Genomic DNA, 22,141 nt, shown 5'->3' with positions numbered 1-22,141 from the left:
TGGTAACCCGCGGGCGTGGGCATCATGGCGCCGCCGGCCTGGCTGGAGAGCCTGCGGGCCTCCGAGAAGACGGCCCTCCTGCAGGACGGTAACGCGGTGGGGAGGGCCGCAGCCCGGACAACGAATCCCTCAGTGTCCCCTCCAACACCCCTCCCTTTTTCCGGGGAGGGGGGCCTTCCTTTCAGCCCCCGTTGCTCCCAGAGTGCGAGCTCGCTGTGGGCACAGAATATGTCTGTTCGTGGTTGTGCTCTCCCGAGCTCTTAGTAAAAAAAAAGTTGGTATTTGTTAAGTGCTTACTATGTGCAAAGCGCTGTTCTAAGCGCTGGGGTAGATACAAGGTTGGGTAGGGACCGTCTCTATATGTTGCCGACTTGTACTTTCCGAGCGCTTAGTAAAAAAAAAAATGTTGGTATTTGTTAAGCGCTTACCATGTGCAAAGCACTGTTCTAAGCGCTGGGGTAGATACAAGGTTGGGTAGGGACAACCTTGGATAGAGCCTTCCTCTCCCCTTCCTCCCCACCTTACCTCCTTCCCTTCCCCACAGCAACTGTATATATGTATATATGTTTGTACGTATTTATTATTCTATTTTATTTGTACATATTCTATTTATTTTGTTAATGTGTTTTGTTCTCTGTCTCCCCCTTCTAGACTGTGAAGGTTGGGTAGGGACCGTCTCTATATGTTGCCAACTTGTACTTCCCAAGCGCTTAATACAGTGCCCTGCACACAGGAAGCGCTCAATAAATACGATTGAATGAATGAATGAATGCAAGGTAATGAGGTTGTCCCACGTGGGGCTCGCAGTCTTCATCCCCATTTTACAGGTGAGGGAACTGAGGCCCAGAGAAGTGAAGTGACTTGCCCGAAGTCACACAGCTGACAAGTGGCAGAGCCAGGATTTGAACCCATGACCTCTGACTCCAAAGCCCGGGCTCTTTCCACTGAGCCATCTTGCTTCTCCAGTACAGTACTTTGCGCACAGTAAGCGCTCAATAAATACGTTGAATGAATGAGGGTGATCCCCTCATTCATCCCCCTGGCCTGGAATGCCCTCCCTCCGGACATCCACCAAGTTAGCTCTCTTCCTCCCTTCAAGGCCCTACTGAGAGCTCACCTCCTCCAGGAGGCCTTCCCACACTCAGCCCCTTCCTTCCTCTCCCCCTCCTCCCCCTCCCCATTCCCCCCGCCTTACCTCCTTCCCCTCCCCACAGCAAGTGTATATATGTATATATGTTTGTACGGATTTATTATTCTATTTTATTTTGTTAATATGTTTTGTTCTCTGTCTCCCCCTTCTAGACTGTGAGCCCCCTGTTGGGTAGGGACCGTCTCTGTATGTTGCCCACTTGTACTTTCCAAGCGCTTAGTACAGTGCTGTGCACACAGTAAGCGCTCAATAAATACCATTGAATGAATGAATCCCCTCAAAGCCCTCCCCATCTCCGGGCCTTCCTCCCCCCAAATCTCGGTTCTTCCCTTCAGTGCCACCCACCTCCTCGGCCTGGCAATCTGCCCTCTTCTTCAGAGCCTCCGCCCCACGCCATGGTCCCCTAGGGACTCCTTCCACCTATGTGCCTCATCTCCTACACCCCCAACAATCTCTGCTCTGCACCCTCTGCCCTGCTGGAACACCCAAGTGAGGGGGACGGAGACCCTATCTGAACTGAATGTGCAGGAATTTTTAGGTCTCTGATCTCATCTTACACCAAATGAGGTCTCCAAAGGGTTTTTTGGTGTCTTGAGCTGTAAAGGAACCCATCTGCAGGGCATAGTTTAGGATGCCAAGTCAACTCCCCAGCCCACCTTCTTCCCGCTAGTTGCCTGAGCTTGTTCCGCTCAATCTTCCCTTTTATGTGCCTTAGTCTGTGAAGTGGCCATTTGCCTGCCTCCCCCAGCTGCTCCCGAGTTTTGTTGGTAAAATGTTGGCAGTTCTCAGGTGTAGAGACGAGAAGTTGTACACCTTATTATCTAGTGAGGGAGCTAGGGATAAAGCAGAAAGGTGCTGTGGTGGAGAGGAGTTATAATGTGTGGGACACTGCAGCCGTGCTTTAGGAGTATAAATGGATTATCTGCAAGGTAGACGGGCAGTTTTACTGGTACTCTGAACTGCAATGTAGGAAGGGATAACCCCAAATGCCAATTACTTTTGTAAATATTCCAATACTCTACTATTTCACCCATCCAAAATCTATTTTAATGTCTCCCTATAGACTGTAAGCACCTTGTGGGAACCGAACATGTCTACCAACTCATCCGTATTGTAGTTTGCTAAGAGTTTAGTAGAGTACTGTGCACGCAGAAGGCACTCAATAAATTCCATTGATTGAAGTGGGGGTGTGAAGAAGCTTTTGGATCAGACCTTTTTCAGCCTTTATGAAGAGTGGTTATCAGTCATTTCTCTATACCTCCCACGCAGGTGGTAGACTTTCTTTTAGCAGTAACAGATTTTGGTTAATTTACTGTATTGTTTTTTTCCCCCACTATACCTGCCCGTTCGACTTTTAGATTGCAAACCCCTTGTGGGGCCAGGGTCTGAGTCTGAATTAATAGCCAGTTATTCATCTAAGCACTGCTTAGAGTATTTCACACATCTTCATTTAGGAGGCCAGCTGTCTGAAGTAACCTTTCTCTGTTAATGTCGATCTTCCCCTCTAGCTCATTATGGGCAGGAAATATATCTATGAACACTGTTGTATTGTACTCTCCCAAGCACTTAGTACGGTGCTCTGTACACAGTAAATACCTTGATTGATGATTGATTGAATATTCAAGGCAAATCTCTACTACAGAGAGGCTTGGACTGTATCATTAATAATACTGGTATCATCAGTTGAAAATCATTGACCTGAATTCTTGTGTTTTGGAAGCCAATGAAATTTATTGTGTTTTCGATTTAGGAAGAAGGAAAGTGCATTACTTGTTTCCTGATGGGAAAGAAATGGCAGAAGACTATGACGTGAATACCAGTGTGCTGCTTGGTAAGGGGAAGGCCCTGGTAAACTCCCAACTCCATGATATTTGGGCTTAAGGGAGAAACAGGGCCGCATGAATGTTCTGGATCATTCTGTTTTGACCACTTAGATGCTGTGAACTGTTAGGAGTTCTACTGAGGGAACAAGAAACCTAGTCCCTAAGAAGGATGGCATTGGCTAGGAACAGGGATAGACAAAAATGAACTCCCCTCTAACCTCCTCCCCCACCAGCTTCATTTATGGGGGGAGAGAAAGAAATTTTTCATTTCACTGAAGGCTGAGTTACCTGAATTGTGCCTCCATTTTTATTCCAAAATGGCTCTTTGGTCTTATATCACCCCTAAGAGCATTACTGTGAGCTTACAGGAGAGGGAATGATGCCTCATAGGTGCTTATTACAGTATTCTGCACACAGTAAGCACTCGGATACCATTGATTACATTGGCCTGAGCTGTCTGCAGAATCACTGGCAGACTTGGCGGTCCGGAGGAGAGAGAGGTAGCTTTTGGCAGTAAGGCATTGCCACTTTTACCGGTGCACCATTAAGTTTTAGACAAGTGTCAATCCCTCCTGGCTTGTCACCTCCAAGAAGGATTGGAGCCCCATCGATTAAAGTGACCATTCCTGAAGATCCGTCTGATGTCTCCAAATTCAGTTTCTGGAGTCGCACATTAATATGAACCGGCTTCATGAATCCTTGGGGCTTCATGTTCGATCTGACCCAAGGGCTAGGGCCCTGAAGCAGTGGGAGTTTGAGTTGGTTTCTGATGTCAGTCCCTTTATTAAGTTCCATCTGAAAATGCTCAGACCAGTGTTAGAATTGAGGGGTGAGTTCTTTCTCGCTATTATTCCTGACTCCAGTTTCTTTATGGAATTTACTGTCAGACAGAATTGGCTGGGGGATATCCTTTTTTCCCTCTCTCCCTGACAGCTCATAAATGTCCAGAGAGTTGAAAACACAGACTGTGTGGGTTTGCGTTTTGTTTGTCTCCAACTTAAAGCTCATATCCTGCTCATGTTTGGATGAAGCCTAAAGTGATGATGCCGCCTTATTAAGAAATGCTCGGCATAATCCCAGCTGGTTCTTGTCTGCTGCTATTAAAAATCTTGATGTGTTTAGCATGTGAGGCTGGTTCAGTGCAAACCAATACAATAGTAATATCATAACCATCCATTTTAATTTACGAAGCCCCCAGTGTACTGCTGCCTCTGGATTCCTAACAAATATAACTACAAAAATAAAAGGTAGCAGTGCCTAGCAACTGCTCGAGGAACTGTAAGGACAGAAGCCTCAGCCTGCCCGCTAAGTTACCAATAACACACCCGGACCAGCTCCTCAGCCCATGGTAATTAAAAAACAGCCTTTTCCCTTATGATTTAAAAAAAAACCCCACAGACTCATCTGCCCTTTGTGGACATATCAAATTCAAAGACTGGCAATTGCCTCTCCTCCATGGCATTTCCAGCATTCTGCCAGCATTAACTCATCACTCTGGGGGAGAGAAAATCAGCCATCACTCCTCATTTCCTATATCTCAGAAGCCAAAACCGAGACATAGAAGTGAAATGACAGGGCCAGATTTGAAAGCATTACACCCCACTTCCAGTCTCCTCTAGACTGCCAGTAAACTTGTCCTCTAGATTTTGAGCTCATTGTGGGTAGGGAATGTGCCTAACAACTCTGCTGTAGTGTACTCTCCCAAGGGCTTATTACAGTGCTCTGCACACAGTAAGAACTCAATATATACCATCAATTGATGTCTCCTGGACTACACTGCCTTCCTCAGGAGAGATGTCCTGGGATTTCCCTAGTAGTGAGCGATTTCCTCAGCTAATTTTATCTGGACCACAATGCCAAACGTTGGGTATTGGGGGGTGGGGGGGCATTTAACCCTTTCCAGGTGTAATTCACCTTTGAGAATTCAACTGCTTTTTAGTTTTCAAATGTAATTAAAAGGGCTGGATGTGATTGGTCATGGAGCTGGCAAAGTGGAATATGGAATGCTTTTCTGTGGCAGTCATTGCATCTAATTGCCTTTCTTTCGTGTTCTGGCTAACATAATGCTTAGCAGGAGGCTTGGCACATAGTGTGTGCTTAACAAATACCACAAGAATCATTAATGTTCTATAACAACCCAAACATTTTTCTTGGCCAGAAAGTGATATGTGATTTAAGAAGATCCAATAGATTCTCCATTTTTACAGGACAGAGTTTTCCCAGTTTTTGATCTCAAGCACATCCACTTCTGCTTTGTTTGTACCCTCTTCGCCATCACCCGACATGGATTCCGTTTTCTGGAAGGGGGAATGGCCACTCACGATCAAAACATCAAACTGGCCCCCAAGAATTTGGATGTGTTGAAGGGGGACTGAGGACTAGTGAACGTGTGTGTGCGCGCACGCACACAAACACACACGTACACACTTCCACAGTGACATGTGTGTGGATCACCAACTTGCTTTGATACTTTTACCACCAGCCTCTCTCCCATTGGTAGACTCAGAGATCTTTTGTCCCAAAGCACTTGACAAACTCTATAAATGGCCCACTAGGCTCCCGCCTACCCTTTTGGGATGGGCTGTGACAGCTGTTTAATAGCCACCCAGCAACATGATGGTATTCTAGGGCAAGAAAAGAAGAATCCCAAATACAATTTAAGCTACAGGGAGTATTTAGGCAAGTGGAATGTAATTATCCAAACTGGAATTTGGCCAGAACTCGGGGCCTCTGCTTCCCATCCCACCTGGAAGCGAAAGCCTGCGTCCGCCCGGCCAGCCCTCGCTGAAGTGGGAGAAAGCCCTGCTCTCAGAATCACTTAATGTCTTGTCTCTCAGTCAGTCCCCACTAAGGCGACCCCAGAACCAGGCTCCCTTCCCAGGCAGGACTGACCCGGCCCAACCTCATGTAGCCGAGGGGAGGTGGTGGCAGCAGACCCCTGGGCCGATTCTAGCGTGTAATCAAATTGTGGTGCAGGTTTGCGACAAGGAAAACCAGCAACGGGTGTCTCTCACCATGGGAAACCTGTTGTCAAATTCAGCAACGGAAACCAAAAAGGAGGGAGACAGGACCTGGGGAGGGCAAGGTGGAGGTAGAGCTGAGCATGCTGCTCTGATTGTGCTTGGGGCTTGTTCTTCTGTGGAGGAACTGATGAGGAGGCTTCCCCTGGAACTCTAGCAGGAATATGACTGGGGACCTGGGTTCGAATCCCAGATCTGCCACACATGCCTGCTGGGTGACCTTGGGCAACTTACTTAGCTTCCCTATGCCTCAGCTTATCTGTAAAATGGGGATTCAGTACCTGTTCTTTCTCTTACTTAGATTGCAAGCCCTGTGTGGGACAGGGACTGTGTCTGACCTGGTTATCTTTTTTTTTTTTTTTAATGGTGTTTGTTAATCACTTAATACGTCCCAGGCACTGTACAGAGCACTGGGGTAGATACAAGTTAATCAGGTTAGACACAGTCCCGTCCCATCTGGGACTCGTTGTCTTAATCCCCATTTTACAGATGAGGGAACTGAGACACAGAGAAGTTAGGTGACTTGCCCAAGGTCACACAGCAAAGTAGCAGAGCTGGAATTAGAACCCAGGTCCCTCTGACTCCCAGGCCTGTGTTCTATCCACTAAGCCACATTGTGTCTTCTCCAGGACTTAGAACAGTGCTTGGCATATAGTAAGCGCTCAACAAATACCACAATTATCAAGAAAGAGTGCGAATGTTACCGAGCAGCCCTCTAACACCACCGTCACATTCTTGTTCCCCCAAATCTCAGAACCGAGGTTTATCCATCACTCCCGTTGGGAGACTCCACCATCATTCCCCAGAGAAAAAGGCCAAATTCATTTAGGCAGAGGTTGGGTCATCCTTGCTTTGGGGCTCTGATTTACTGTTGGGGTGGGAAGTGAGATTATCAACTAGTCATTGATCGCACCCCTGTTCAGAGCCCTGCCTGTAAAAATGCCCCAAAATGGGGCCATTTCCTGGGCAGTAACCAAAGCTGAAATAAAATAGCTGAAATAAAACCCAGGGTATGAACGAGAGCTGTCCTAAAGCTGCCAGAAGGGACCCAGGATATTATAAACTGTAATGATGAAAGGGAGAATGAACAAGAATCTCTAGGTCAGAAATATTTATCATCACGCTCAGTACAAAACTGAGTCGTTTCTCCCTAACCACATTACTTCACGACTGTCAGAGTGATCCAACACTGGATTAGCCACCAAGGAAGTAGGAGGGCCAACATCAGTAGATATCTTTGAAAGAGAAAAACCAACCCCCTCATCTGGCTTGGTTAGTTGAGGTGGAGAAAGGTGATGATGAGGCCAGCTCTGTGAATCTGATTCTCTTTTCTCCAGCAAGAAAGTGGCGCCTGAAGAACGCACTGGGAGCCGTCGGCCAGTGGCAGGTGGAGGTGGGAGAGCCTCTGGCCCCTGCTGGTGGACTACCGGGTTCTGAGCTCATCAAGGAAAGCAGCTCTAATGTACGTCTGGGTGTCCAGGTCGTGGCGACGCTGCTTGGTGTCGGCTGCAGGTTGGGCCCGGGCTGGAGGGAAGGCGGGTTGGCTGTTCGTGGGGAAGGGTCTGGGTTGAAAATGCTGCCTCCATAACGCACATCAGGAGAGGAGCTGGGGATCTGGGCTCAGGCATGACCCTTCCTAGCCAGAGCTTGTCACAGTCTGATTGGTTTCTTCAGCCCATCTTCCTGCGGAAGGACACCAAGACGAGTTTCCAGTGGCGGATCCGTAACCTTCCCTACCCCAGAGAGGTCTACAGTGTCGGTGTGGACCCGAAGGAGCGCTGCTGCATCATCCGGACCTCTAACAAAAAGTCAGTAAGAGGGGTGGGGGCCTCTGGGTGAGCAGTGGGTACGAGAGCACAGGGTGCCTCTCCTTGGGAGCCTGAAGGGCTGCTTCCCCCTATTGCTGGAATGAGAGGGGGACTGAAATCTAACGGGGTCCTACAGGGAAGATGGAGGAGATGCAGTCGGTAGGGCCCTTAGCAGCCACCTGCATCAATCAATCAATCGTATTTATTGAGCGTTTACTGGGTGCAGAGCACTGTACTAAGCGCATCCTATTTACGTGTCAGCTGCTGGGCTAATAGTGTCACATCTTCCTCCTGTGCGCCCAGCCTGGGTTTTGGCCTTCACCCTGTTCCTCGATCCTCCTGGTCTCTGCTCACCTCCTGGGTTCCAGTCAGCTTCTTCTAAGACTTTCCAGAGGACCTTGGTGCCAACAGGGTGTTGCTGGCTTCCTCGCCGTCACCTCTGGCAGGGGATGAGTCCCTCCCAACTCTCTGAGATGGTTTCCCATCTCCGGGGGTGGAGGGGTGATCCCCTTGCCCCCGCATCCCAACATTTGCTTGAATGTTTGGGACCTGGGCTCTGACCTTTCCATCTAGATCAGTCAGGCTTGTCAGGATTGGCTGGGGACAAAGAAGCCATAAACCCAAAGTGATTCTCCACCTAGCCCTGTGCCTGCATATTTTCAAGGCGAGGGAGAACGGAGCTCTCTAAGGTAGAAGGAATGCTGCCCTTTGAGGCTGGCATTCCCAGCTGTAGGCATGGGGCTTTGGGGGCTGGAGATATTCTCCCAGCTGAGCCCCTTCTAACCACACTTCACTATATTCATTTCTGCAGGGGAGTTCCAATTGTCAACAGCTGATATTGAGAGTCATCTGTGGGCAGAATACTGTACTTGAGAATGAACCAAACTAATAAGGCCTGCCTCCCTCCTTAGGTTGCAAGGTCTTTGAGGGCAAGGCCAAACATACAATAAATAAAAGAGCATAGATGAAAAATGATAAAAATGAAAGTAAGTAAAATGTATATGAATGATTGCTAAAATGGCTGATGTGTCAGATTGAAGAGGTGGCTTGTTAGGAAGGCTTTGAACGGGGAGAGGCAGGAGTTGGTGGCTTTTGAAGGGAGATCCTTCTCTTTAAAAGGTCAGGCCTGAGTGCATCTTTAAACTCAAATGCTTCCCTCTACCTATAATTTATTTGTGTCTGTCTCCCCTGCTCGATTGTAAACTTGAGAGCAGAGATCATGTCTACAAACCGTATTGTACTCTCCCAAGTCCTTAGTACTCTGTGCTCTGCACTAAGTGCTCAGTAAATACCATTGATTGATTGGACATGGGGGAGTTGCAAGGGAGGGCAGTTTGGAACCTAGGAGTAATAAAGAGCGCAAACTGGATTGTAAGGGGAGAAGAAAGCTAATAATAATATGAAGAAGAAATAATTGACTTTAAGTGCTTACTATTTGTCATTCATTCATTCAATCATATTTATTGAGTGCTTACTGTGTACAGAGCACTGTACTAAGCACTTGGGAAGTACAAGTTGGCAACAAATAGAGGCGGTCCCTACCCAACAGCGGGCTCACAGTCTAGAAGGGGGAGACAAGCTTTGTCTTGTCTTTGTCTTAGTACAGTGCTTAAAAGCACTGTACTAAGCAATGGAATATTTACAGTCTAAACAGATTGGATCCAGTCCCTGTTTCACATGGGGTTTAGAGGGCAGAGGACAGGTATTTTATCCCCATTTTACAGTTGAGGTAACTGGGGCACAGAGGAGTTAAATGACTTGTCCAGGATCACACAGCAGAGCTGGGATTAACAACCCAGAGCTTCTGACTTTTAGCCCTGTGCTCTTCCCACTAGCGAATAGGTACATGGGGCTCAGTCACTGAAGAGCAGGCTTTGTGGCCTCCCACACCTTGGTACTGCTCCGTGGGTAAGTAGTTCCACATCCCGAGTGGGCTGGGAGCCAGACAGAGCTCAGACCTTTCTTGGGCTCCCCATTTGTACATTTCTCATACAGTGGTCAAGAGCTGGCAGAACTGTGGCGTTGTGCAACCAACTCTGCTGCCCCCTCTTCGCCTCGGGGTGCTGCAGGGTAATGAGAGTTGCCCCTTATCTACCTCACCTGGGAATAGGGGAAGATTAATGAATTAACATCGGGGTTATTGCTGCCTGGGCAGGCGAAGGCCCCAGCGGCAGTCACTCTCCGATAAATAAAAAGTAACGGTAATAAGGGATTTGTGTTTATGAAGCACTTTGAAGTCCTTCGATAGAAGGCAGTTTATTCCAGTTATGATGCTCATTATTAACGGTACTTAATGCCGGAAGCGGAATTTAGCAATTCCAGATGACACAGATTGCTTTGGGGCCAAAGAAGCCCTCCTCTCCCCCCACCCCCACCAACTTTCTTCTCCAGCAAGTAGTCCCCCGCGGGGAAAGCCCGAACTCCAAGCTGAGCACAAAAGTGCTTTTGCCAACTCAGTTTATGTTGCTGTTCATCCCGGAGACCACCGCCGGCTCTCTTCGCTCCCGCAGGGGTCAGTGTCGATTACAGCTGGAAAACTGAAAGGTGGTTGCTGGGGGTTGCCTTGGTGGGGAGAGTGGGGGGACCCCCGCTCTTGTCTTTGCTGTTGCTTCATAGGGCCGGGTTCGGGTGGACTGTAGGTGGCACTCTTGGCAAGGAGCTGTGACTGCGACCCCCTCTCCATCCCAGAGCCAAGGGGAAAACTGGCCAAAATATTCCCGGAGCCTGGGAATCCCTGGGAATCGGGATGGCCCGGAGACAACTGGGGGCTGGAGGGACGGTGGGCCGTTCTAGGGGAGCCAGAATTCCAGCCGGTGGAGGAGGAGGGAGGGTGGTTCACCTCCACAGCCAGGAATTCGTACCCGGGACCTTTTGGCTCCCTCTTCCCGATCTCCTTTGTTTTTATGGTATTTGTAAAGTGCTTACTATGTTCCAGGCACTGTACTAAGCACTGGGGTAAATGCGAGCTAATCAGATTGGACACAGTCTTTGTCCCATATGGGATCCATAGTCTTAATTCCTATTTTACAGATGAGGTAACTGAAGCACAGAGAAATTAAGTAGCTTGCTCAGAGTCACACAGCAGACAAGTGGCAGAATTGGGAGTAGAACCCAGGTCCTTCTGACTCCCGGGCCCATCCTCTATCCACTAGGCCACGCTGCCTCTCTGCCGGTAGGGACTGTCTCTATATGTTGCCAACTTGTACTTCCCAAGCGCTTAGTACAGTGCTTTGCACACAGTAAGCGCTCAATAAATACGATTGATGATGGATGGTGGAGTAAGGTATCTGCCTATTCAGTTGGCTCCATGATGCCCATATCTGACAACAGTGCCTTGAACTTGTAGAGTGCTTTTATTTCTCCAAAGGACAGTTCAAATCATCATCATCTCATCAATGGTGTTTGAGTGCTTACTATACACAGAGCACTGTAGAAAGCCCTTGAGAGTGTACAGTAGAACAGAGTTGATAGCCAGGCTCCCTGCCCACAATGAGCGTACTGTCTAGAGAATCAGTTATCTCTTTTTTTATCCTTCTGGCCTCCCTGTGGTGTAGGGAATGGGAGCTATTAATATCCTGGGTTCTCATTGAGGAAACCAAGAGAGAGGTTAAATGATTTCATCCTTCCGACATCCCTGTGAAGGAGGAAGAGGTAGGTATTAGTATCCCATTTTAAAGATGAGGAAACGGAAGCATTGAAGAGACCGAATGACTGGCCCATGCTCATGTAGCCGGATGATAGCCAAGGTGGGATTAGGACCCAGGCTTCCTGCCTCCTGGGCCAGTGCTCTTTCCTCTAGACCATCCGCTCAACCTATCGGGGGTCTTGAGAGAGTGACAAATTCAAACTCTTGAGGGTTGATGTATGAGAACGACAGTCAAACCGAACCCCAAGAGCTTCCATGCAGTTTGTTTGTGTTTTGAAACTGGTGTGACTTCTATTTGAGGTTAAGCTGTGCCAGTGGCTGGCATTGGAGGGTCCCCTGGAGCCGGTGAACAGGTGCGCTAACCGTTTGAGATTGGGGTGCGGTGGGCACCGGGCTGGGAAACATTGTGGTTTTATGTGGGGAGCAACTGACCTGCGGAAGGCCCGCTCTGTCTAGTAGCTGCATTGATTTCCCGGCGGGGTAGGGGGGTGGGCGGGCGGCAGGTGTCGGTGGGTGTGAGGGCCGCTATGGTTGAGGGGACACTTTCAGTCCCAGCCACTGTGCTCAGGTGCTTTTATCTTTAAAGCATTTCTGGGATGAAAATGTTTTGTACGAGTTCTCAGCATGGAGGTAAATTTTGTGTGTGAGGTGGGGAGGGTGGGGGAGGGGGGAGTCAAAGGGGTTAGAGGAGGGCTATGAGAGACTCCATTTGGCCATCTCTGACTTCTCCCAGCGATGGAAAAAAAAAAAAAATGAGTTCTCCCGACTAAGAGGGGACCGACCGGTGGTTTTTTGCGCTTGGGTGACCCAAGCGGCGGCTTTGAAGACCGTCAGCTTGGCTTGGACTTAGCCCTCAATAAGGATGAGGGCCTTTGAAGAACTCTGTCGTTTAGAAATAGCCCTGGATCTGAAAAATGTGCACTGTGCCTACGCAGTGTGGGACCGTCTACGTCTTTGAATGAGCCAACAATAATAATAATAATAATAATCCTGGCTTTGTGCTCGGTGGGGCTTTCCGTCAGAGGTCCCCGGGGCCCACGCCGCTGCTCCTCCCAGCACCGGCTGGACCAGTGGCCCTGCCACCCAATGGTCGCTTTCTAGAGCCGGGGAGCCGCCTGCTTCGGGATGAATGCGCGGGATACGGTAGCCCCATGCGGGAATTTCAGGTTGGTGTCAAATCAGGTTTTGTGTGTGTGTGTGTTTCTGTTTGAACACCACAGCGAAGCGCCAAAAGTGAACATTAATTCAGTCTTTTAGACTGTGAGCCCACTGTTGGGTAGGGACTGTCTCTATATGTTGCCAACTTGTACTTCCCAAGCCCTTAGTACAGTGCTCTGCACACAGTAAGCGCTCAATAAATAAGATTGATGATGATGATGATGTTAAGAGTAAAGTTTGGCTCTACCAAAAGTTAAAAGTTATGATTCCCCCAGTGTTCCTAACTTGGCCACATTACAAGACCTTAGTAATAATAATAATGATGGCATTTATTAAGCACTTACTATGTGCAAAGCACTGTTCTAAGCGCTGGGGAGGTTACAAGGTCATCAGGTTGTCCCACGGGGGGCTCACAGTCTTCATCCCCATTTTACAGATGAGGTAACTGAGGCACAGAGAAGTGAAGTGACTTGCCCAAAGTCACACAGCTGACAATTGGCAGAGCCGGGATTGGAACCCAGGGAAGCCCAGGCTCCCTCCACTGAGCCACGCCGCTTCTCTGTACTGTAAGCGCTCAGTAAATACGATCGAATGAATTACACGGCCATTAAGGAACAAACCGTAACAGCCCATCAAGTGGGACAAAATGTGTGTGTGTATGAGGTGTAGGAACTTTTGAATTTCCTCAATTTGGTGGGTTTATATTTTCAGCTGCAATCTGACATTAACGTAGTTCGTTGGAGGAAGACAACAGGCATCCTCAGCGGCCTCAGAGGGTTTGGTTTTGGGGGATTTGACTATAGACGCCCTTGTAGAAACCTGCCAGAGGCCAAGTGGCTGGCCCCCCGGCTTTCCCCCGAAACATAATAGAATGTGTTTAAAGAAAAGGCGGCAGCTCTTGCAGCGGTACAGTTGCTGATTAGAGAGTCAAGTGCAGTTCTTTTCAAGTCCTCAGGGTGAGCTCCAAGTGCAGGGAATCCTGGTGGAAAGAGGCTGGACAAATGAACCATTGAGGGGCCCCGGAGTCAGGTGCTGTTAGTTTACTGCCAGCCGAGGAGGTTGCCCTCCCTCCCTCCCTCCCTCCCCCGGGCAGAGCCGAGGATGCTTTGAGGGGGATTCGTTTAAACCTCTCGCCGTAAACGCAATCCATTAGACCGAACTCTCCAAATCAAGCCCGGCCCCCGCCGCCCCTCCCCCGGCCCCACTGTCTAACCTGATTCAATTATTGCTGTTAAAGGTAGCGGTAGTGTTACAAGGAACGGATGGCAATCCAAGCAGATCTAGTTTCCTTTGATCCTGTCACAGATTTTAGTTTGAGGCCAACTGGAAGTGTCTCTCCTTTTCCCCAGCGCCCGGTCCGTAGGCAGCAGAGTGCGGGGTCTCTGTCTTTCCTGCTGCCCCTATCCTTTGAAACATCGTGGCTGTGAGTTTCTCTCTCTCTCGGTCCTTTTTTTGTCTATTGGGAAGAAGTTAACACTTCCTTAACATGTCTTTGTGTTCATCTAATCTCTGCTGTTTAACCTTTGACATCCCCCTTATTATCGGTGTCTGCCACCTTTCCCAAATACCAACAGCAGTGACAACACAGAATGCTTTAAGCCCCGCGGTAAGGAATCGGCCGCATTCCACCCTGTTTGGATCGGTTTTCTCCGTGAGCCGGAGAGCTTTGGAAAACAAACCGAGTGGGTTTTGTGCTGGGCCCTGGCCATTAGTTCATCAAAGCCAGTTTTGCAGGGGGAAGGAACTCCCCTTGTTTGACTCCTTTTAAACTGTCAGCGTTTAAATAAACACTCTCCCGGGGTTCTGTCCAGGGCACCTCACTGCCAGAGGGTGGCCAGTTGTGTAGGAAGAGAGGGGAGCAGCCGGGATGGGGTGGGGGCTGGCTGGATGGTGTGTGTGTGTGTTGGGGGGTGGGGGACTGTTACTCAAGGGGAGGGTCTTGGATGAAACTGGCACAAGGCTGGGAGGCCCAGTGGAGATTTGGAAATGAACAGAGCTGTGGAATCACACCTCCAATGACACAGACTCTGCCTCGGGCCCTGCACTTTCCTCAAGTAGGGGAGCAGTTGCTGCCAAGTGCACCTAGTCATCAGGACCTTTTGAAGTCCAACCCCTTAGAGACCTGCCGGGGAGGACTCAGAGGGGCAGCCGGGGCCTGCCCTGCCCCGATCGACCCCAGCCCTTTGAGGCAGGTGGCCCTTTACAGACACTGACAGGCAGGGAACGTGCCTCCCGCTCCCTCCCTCCCTCCCTGATCCGGGACAAGTTTGAACCTGCCCCACTTAGGCGCTCACTAGAATTATCCATGGCCTCTTCCCCACTCAGACTTCCGAGCACTTAGCTCCAGTGATGCCCCCGAACACTGTCCCGGGAGGGGACGGGCAAAATCCTCCTCCCATTGTAAGGCTGGATGGTAGATTTGTGCCTGGGAGGTGAGACCAGAAAGCAGGGATGCTTAGTGCGACTGGCTGTAAATTTCTAAAGAGAATGGCATCAGTTTGGCTGTCTGCTAAGGAAGTGAGCTACCACCTTACTAGTAATAATGATAATAATGGTGTTTAAGTGCTAAATATTTGCCAAGGACTGTGTTAAGCGCTGGGGTAATCAGGTCAGGCCCAATCCCTACCCCACGTAGGTATCATAGTCAAAGTAGGAGGGAGGACAGGTAGTGAATTCCTAGTTTACCGATGAGGAAACTGTGACTCAGTGAAGTTAAATGACTTGCCCTTTCAGACTGTGAGCCACTGTTGGGTAGGGACTGTCTCTATATGTTGCCAACTTGTACTTCCCAAGCGCTTAGTACAGTGCTCTGCACACAGTAAGCGCTCAATAAATACGATTGATTGATTGCCCAAAGTCACACAGCAGTCAAGTAGTGGAAATGGCTTTGTAACCCAGGTCCCCTGACACCCAGGCCTCTGCTGTTTCTGCTAGGCCACGTGGCTTCTCTAGTGGATTGGTTATTCCCCCATTGGTGGTGTTGTGGGCATTTCTCAAAAATGAAGGCAGAATGGGCAAAATGGGGCTGCTGTATGACTTTGAGCAAGTCACTGAACATGTCTGGGTCTCACTTTCCTTATCTGTGAAATGGGGTGAGCAGTACCTGTTTTTCCTTTCCCCACAAGGGCCTTGTGAAGGTAAAATGAGTGAACTAAATGTGGAAGCTCTTTGGAACACGTTATTCGAATTCAAGGTAGTAGTTTTGTATAGGTCAATTTGATGCCATATTTATCCAATTAAAATAAAATAATGTCCCCTGAGTCCAGCGCTAAACAAGGGGCTGTAGAGTCCTAAAAGTTTGGTCTGCTACAGGCTAACCCCAAGATGGGTTTATTAGGGGTTCTTGGTGAATGAGTAATTCCCTTTGGCTGTAGAGATAAATATATTCTGGCTGGGTGGGTAAGGTCCTTTGGCCAGCCAGTTGGCAGGACCAAAGAAGTGACTTCAGAGGCTCAGATGTGATTTACACACTCTGTTAGTCATCAGCTTAGTCTCAAGAGCTTGGAGCGTAAAGGGGGAAAAAAAGCAGTCAATTAATGATATTTATTGAGCACTTACTCTTAACAGAGTACTGAACTAAGCGCTTGGGGAGAGTACAGTACAATGGGGTTGGCAGGCATGTTCCAATCAATCAATAGTATTTATTAATAGTGCTTACTGGTGCAGAGCACTGGGCTCAGCATTTGGGAGAGTACAATATAACAAAGTTGATAAACAAGCTCCCTGCCCATGAGGAGCTTACTCTAGAGGGGGAGACAGGCATTAATGTAAATAAATACATTATGGATAGGTGCATAAATGCTTTGGGACTGAGGGTGGGATGAATTAAGTGCAAATCCAAATGCAAGGGCGATGCAGAAGGGTGTGGAAGAAGAGAAAATGAGGGTTTAGTCGGGGCAGACCTTTTGAAGGAGATGTGCTTTTAGTAAAGACTTTGAAGGTGGGGAGATTGATCGTTTGTCAGATATGAAGGAGAAGGGAGTCCCAGGCCAGAGGCAGGATGTGGGCAAGAGGTCGGCTGTTAGATGAGCTCAAGATACAGTGAGTAGGTTGGTAGTAGAGGAATGAAGTGTGCAGGCTGGGTTGTAGTAAGAAATGAGAGTTAAAGTAGGAGGAGATAAAGTGATTGAGTGCTTTAAAGCCAGTGGTAAGGAGTTCCCTACCCACAAGAACCTTACAGTCTAGAGAGGGGGACAGACATTAAAATAAATTTTGGATATGTATATAAGTGCTGAAGGTGGGTGAATATCAATTGCTTAAATAATAATAATAATAATGGCATTTATTAAGTGCTTACTATGTGCAAAGCACTGTTCTAAGCACTGGGGAGGATACAGGGTGGTCAGGTTGTTCCACATGGGGCTCACAGACCTAATCCCCATTTTACAGATGCGGTAACTGAGGCACAGAGAAGTTAAGTGACTTGCCTAAAGTCACACAGCTAAGTGGCGGAGCTGGGACTTGAACCCATAACCTCTGGCTCCAAAGCCTGTGCTATTTCCACTGAGCCACGCTGCTTCTCTTAAAGAAGACAGATCCAAGTACATAGGTAACACAGAAGGGAGAGGGAGTAGGGGAAATGAGGGCTCAGTCAGGGAAGGCCTCTTAGAGTGTTGTCTCTGAAGGGGGAGACGTAGGCAAGGGGTCGGCAGCAAGATTAGATGAAATCGAGGATCAGTGAATAGGTTGGTGTTAGAGGAATAAAATGTGTGTGTGGGCTGTTACAGTAGGAAATCAATGGGGTAAATTAGCCTGGGGTAAATTAGAGAAGCAGTGGAAAGAGCATGGGTTTTGGAGTCGGAGGTCATGGGTTCAAATCCCAGCCCCGCCAACTGTCAGCTGTGTGACTTTGGGCAAGTCACTTAACTTCTCTGTGCCCCAGTTACCTCATCTGTAAAATGGGGATTAAAACTGTGAGCCTGCTGTGGGACAACCTGATCATCTTGTAACCTCTCCAGCGCTTAGAACAATGCTTTGCACATAGTAAGCGCTTAACAAATACCATTATTATTTATTATTATTATGGGGAGAGATGATCCATTGCTTCACAGCTAACGGAAATGAGATTCTGTTTGGTGCACAGATGGGTAGGTAACCACTGTAAAGTGGGGATTAAAACTGTGAGCCCCCCGTGGGACAACCTGATCACCTTGTAACCTCCCCAGCGCTTAGAACAGTGCTTTGCACATAGTAAGCGCTTAACAAATACCATCATTATTATTATTCTCTGTGCCTCAGTTCCCTCATCTGTAAAATGGGGATTAAGACTGTGAGCCCCTTGTGGGACAACCTGATCACCTTGTAACCTCCCCAGCACTTAGAACAGTGCTTTGCACATAGTAAGTGCTTAATAAATGCCATCATCATCATCATCATCATCATCGTCATCATCACTGGTGGCTCTGGTCCCAGGGGCGTGTTATAGAGCCACTGCCTTATAAGGCCTCTTCACTCCTAGCGGGACCCCCATTCCACAGAGAACCCACCCCCACCTCTACCCTTCTATGAGGCAGCCGTATTAACCCCTAGGTCTCCAAGGCACATGCAGAGAAATTGTCAATGTGGCTGTTATTACGATAATTACTTTCCCTCCTCTTATCGCTTCTTTTCCATAGATAAGCCCTCCCAGTGAACCCATTGGCTTCCCTGGGACCCCCACAGAGGGAGTGCTGATGGGTTGCATGTGAATGTGGATGGGGGTGTGTGTGTGTGGGGGGGAGAGCTGACCACAAGGACCCAGATGTCAGATCAACAGCAACAGGCCGGTGGGAGGGAGGGGTTCTCCAGACTTGTCCTTCTGTAATGTTTTCCTGTTGCTTTCCTCTGCGCATGCCCAGGTACTATAAGAAGTTCTCCATTCCAGACATGGACAGATATCAGCTTCCCCTGGATGGTGCTGCTCTCAGCTTTACCTATGCCAACTGCACCCTGATTATTACCGTAAGTAGCTAGCCACAGGGTCCTCGATTACTTCAGGGAGGTCATTCTGGGGGGTAAGAGTTCATTATTGGAGAAATGGGCGCTCCGGCACTTTGATTGATGAGCCAAGGTCATCCTTTGCCACTGAAGCAGCAGTGTGCCAAGAGCACATGAGCTCTGAGTTCTAGGCCCAGGTCTAACACCACCCGTCTCTCTCCCAGTCTGTCACCTCCCTGTTTTCCTTCTGGTTACAGTGGGAAGACCAGCCCAAGCCCACCCTCCTCTCCTCTTTCCTGTCCCCACTACAACAATGCTGTAGTCCAGGAGGCCTTCCCACACTGAACCCCCTCCTTCCTCTCCCCCTCCTCCCCCTCCCACCCACCTTACCTTCTTCCCCTCCCCACAGCAACTGTATATATGTGTATATGTTTGTACGGATTTATTACTCTATTTTATTTGTACATATTTATTTTATTTTGTTAATAGGTTTTGTTTTGTTTTCTGTCTCCCCCTTCTAGACTGTGAGCCCCCTGTTGGGTAGGGACCATCTCTATATGTTGCCAACTTGTACTTCCCAAGCGCTTAGTATGGTGCTCTGCACACAGTAAGCGCTCAATAAATACGATTGAATGAATAAATGAATGTAGTATCCCACCCTTCTCAGAGTGCCCTTTCCTGGCTCCCTTGACCCAGCCAGCACCAAGAGTTCCTAGTTCCTAAAGGTGGAATAGAAGTCACCCTTCCCTTAACTCTTTTCTTCACCCCACCCCTGTCCCGCCACTCATGACTGCAGAGCCCACTGGTCCTGACTTAACCCTGAGAGACAGGGAAGCCCAATTCAAACTAGTTTAGGACAAAGGCCCTTTTTATGGACCCCGCTGGCCATTGCAAATGTATCCAGGAAGAAGATTTGCCTTAGTTTCCTCTCTGATGGAAAGGGAGCCCTGGGAGGGGGGGGCTGGGGGAGGGAGGGAGTGTGTGTATGCATGTGTGTATACGTGTACACATACACGTACATATTCTGGGTTCCACAGTATCAGAAGCCGAAAGAGATCCTGGCCGCAGAAGAGGAGCTGCAGAAGGAACTGAAGAAGGTGAAGACTGCTGGCCATGGGGATGGGGACTGCAAGACCCAGTAGTTCACACACCTGAGCCCAGGCCCCACCTCTGAAGAGACTGGATGGCTGATGGGAGAGCTGGCCAAGGTGTGGTTGGTTGGGTGGGTGGAAGTCTCAGTAATAGTAGTGGCCCTTATTACAGGGACTGGCCTAAGGTGGACTTGCCGGGGCAGAAAATGGGCTTCCAGGGCAAGAAGTCTTCTGCCCACAGGTTGTTCCCACCTGAAGCGCTGGCCAGGCCTGTTCTTGCCTCACAGGCCTGCAAAGGCAGAGAAGTTTCCTCAATCTGGGCAAGTGTCCCCTGCCTGGCTCTTGCCAGCCTACCTTTTATGTATTTGCTCCATGAGTAAAGTTGGTTTGAGTTCAACTCTTATAAAGTGAAGCCCCCTTTGTTTTCATCCTTTTGGCCCATAGACCCTTGACCAACTCGTTCAGGCCAGGGACAGGCCAGCTTGGGAGGGAGAAGAGGGAAACCCTGGCCCAGGCCTCCTCTTACCTGGGCTCCCTGGGCTAATCCCTTCTTCATCGGGTAGTTGGAATCATGTGGAGTAACTTGGACCACTGATGGTTTAAGTGACTTTCAGAACACAGGTGCTGCAGGGTTATATTCAGAGCTGCCAAATCTCCCCCTTTGCTGCCTTACATCACTGGAGCTACACTTGAGACCCAGGAAACCCTCCCTCCCTCCCCAGGGTCCTTGGAGCTGGACCAGGTGAGTCCCCTGAGGCTTGTCAGAGATGCAGCTTCAGCAGCATCTAGGACTCCTAAATTCCAGGCCTGCCTCTGATCTACTGTGGGACCTTGGGCCTCCAGATGTGGCTCAGTTTCCTCATCTGTAAAATGGGGGTACTCACACCTGTCTCCCAGGCGGGTGGTGAGGGTAAAGTGAGAAATAGGGCAAGAGCACCTGAGCGTAGTAATAGCACTAGACACATTCAAGGTCCCGAAAGCTGTTGAGGGCAGCGGTCAGCAGAGCCGGGGATAGCTCACAAACAGCAGTGTGGGGAGGGAGAAACCCCAGAATGAGATGCATAGAGGGTACAAGCTTAGGAATCCTTGGGGGCCACTCTTGGAGACAGACAGGATGAAGAGATGGCCCAGTGGTCTGACCAACAAGCAGCAGTAGCAGCAGCACCCTTGGATTGGCGCATTCTACCAGGTTCATGGGAAGTAGAGGAAAAAGTGATGGTTGGCCCTGCTCTCTTTTAAGGTACAGATGGGCCAGAGCCCACCCTAGGGTGGGGAGAGAGTTACGATGCCAAGGGTTCTGTCAAAGGGACCCGTATGGCTGTCTCTAAAGTCTTAACAGCCTAAGGCTGCTTTGGGATGTGGGAAGCGTATGGACTTGGGAGTCACAGAGTGTACTCTGTGCCTGTTTCCACAGCTGTAAAATGGGGATTTAATACCTGGTCTCCCATAGTAAGTGCTTAAGAAATACCATAAAAAAAAAAAAAATCCAAAAAAATTGAGTCTCATAAGGGACAGTGATTTGTGTCCAATCTGCTTAGCTCAGATCAACCCTAATGTTTAGCACATGGTACATGTTTAACAGACACTATTATTATTATCTTTTAGACTGTGAGCCCACTGTTGGGTAGGGACTGTCTCTATATGTTGCCAATTTGTACATCCCAAGCGCTTAGTACAGTGCTCTGCACATAGTAAGCGCTCAATAAATACGATTGATGTTGATGATGATGATTACCTGCTTCAGCTGACACCCACAGCTCCCAGGGAGAGGTTTTCAGGCCATTGCTCTGAGAAGTAAGAGCCAGGCATGCACAGGATGCCAAGTGCTTACACAGTGCTCTGCGCACAGTAAGCCCTTAATCAATATGATTGAATGAATAAAAGAGAGTGGCAACATGCATCTCACCTGCAATCAAAAACTGCTAGTACCGTAGGGTAAAGAGCTAAGCTCTTCCCAGGCCAGGGTCTGAGCTGTCGGTCCTAAGCTGCTGCTAGTGGAAGAAATAGACTGATTTCAGTGCCAAGGCCTTGAAGCAAAGAAGGTAACATCTCCCCATTTCACCTGGGTCCTACCCCCTCATCCCTGAGAGTATGGTGAGTGTGTGTGTGTGTGGGGGGGGATCAACAGCTGCTGTACCATACCAGGCTTTGCAAGTGAGGGCCAGCGCAAACCTGGCAGAGAACTGCTGGGCGTAAGCTCTGTGCCACTTCACTGCTGCTGTCCAGTGGTCACTTTGTGTTAGGCCTCAGGGTTACAGTTTCCCCACATGACCATCAGAGGCAATGGTGGTGGGGGAGGGCGGGGAGCAGTCTAGGGTAAGGCAAGGCCCCAGCCCTCTTCTCAGGGTAGCGGTGTCTGCTCAAGGGATGCCCCCCCCCCCCCCCCCCCCCCCGCACCAGGAGGAACATACCTTCATTTTTCAACCTGGGACTCCAGCAGCCACCGCCTGTCTGTCCCTCATGCCCCTCATACAGTGATACCCACCCTTCAGCACGTGGGTCTGTGGCTGTCCCAGAGGCTTGACGTCA

At 49.1% G+C, this 22,141-nt stretch overlaps 1 protein-coding gene across 1 annotated transcript; it reads left to right on the top strand.

Annotated features, from left to right (window-relative positions):
• The first annotated feature begins 8 nt into the window (after positions 1 to 8).
• DPCD (deleted in primary ciliary dyskinesia homolog (mouse)) lies at positions 9 to 20,015 on the top strand. Its single transcript, XM_038758691.1, has 6 exons — positions 9 to 88; positions 2,901 to 2,981; positions 7,331 to 7,455; positions 7,668 to 7,801; positions 18,443 to 18,545; positions 19,559 to 20,015. The coding sequence occupies exons 1-6, from the start codon at positions 25 to 27 to the stop codon at positions 19,661 to 19,663; spliced, it is 612 nt and encodes a 203-aa protein (XP_038614619.1). The 5' UTR covers positions 9 to 24; the 3' UTR covers positions 19,664 to 20,015.
• Positions 20,016 to 22,141: the final 2,126 nt, after the last annotated feature.

Source organism: Tachyglossus aculeatus, chromosome 16, assembly GCF_015852505.1.
Source record: "Tachyglossus aculeatus isolate mTacAcu1 chromosome 16, mTacAcu1.pri, whole genome shotgun sequence".
In the NCBI taxonomy this organism is placed as follows: Eukaryota; Metazoa; Chordata; class Mammalia; order Monotremata; family Tachyglossidae; genus Tachyglossus; species Tachyglossus aculeatus.
This window is presented reverse-complemented; position numbering and strand designations above follow the sequence as displayed.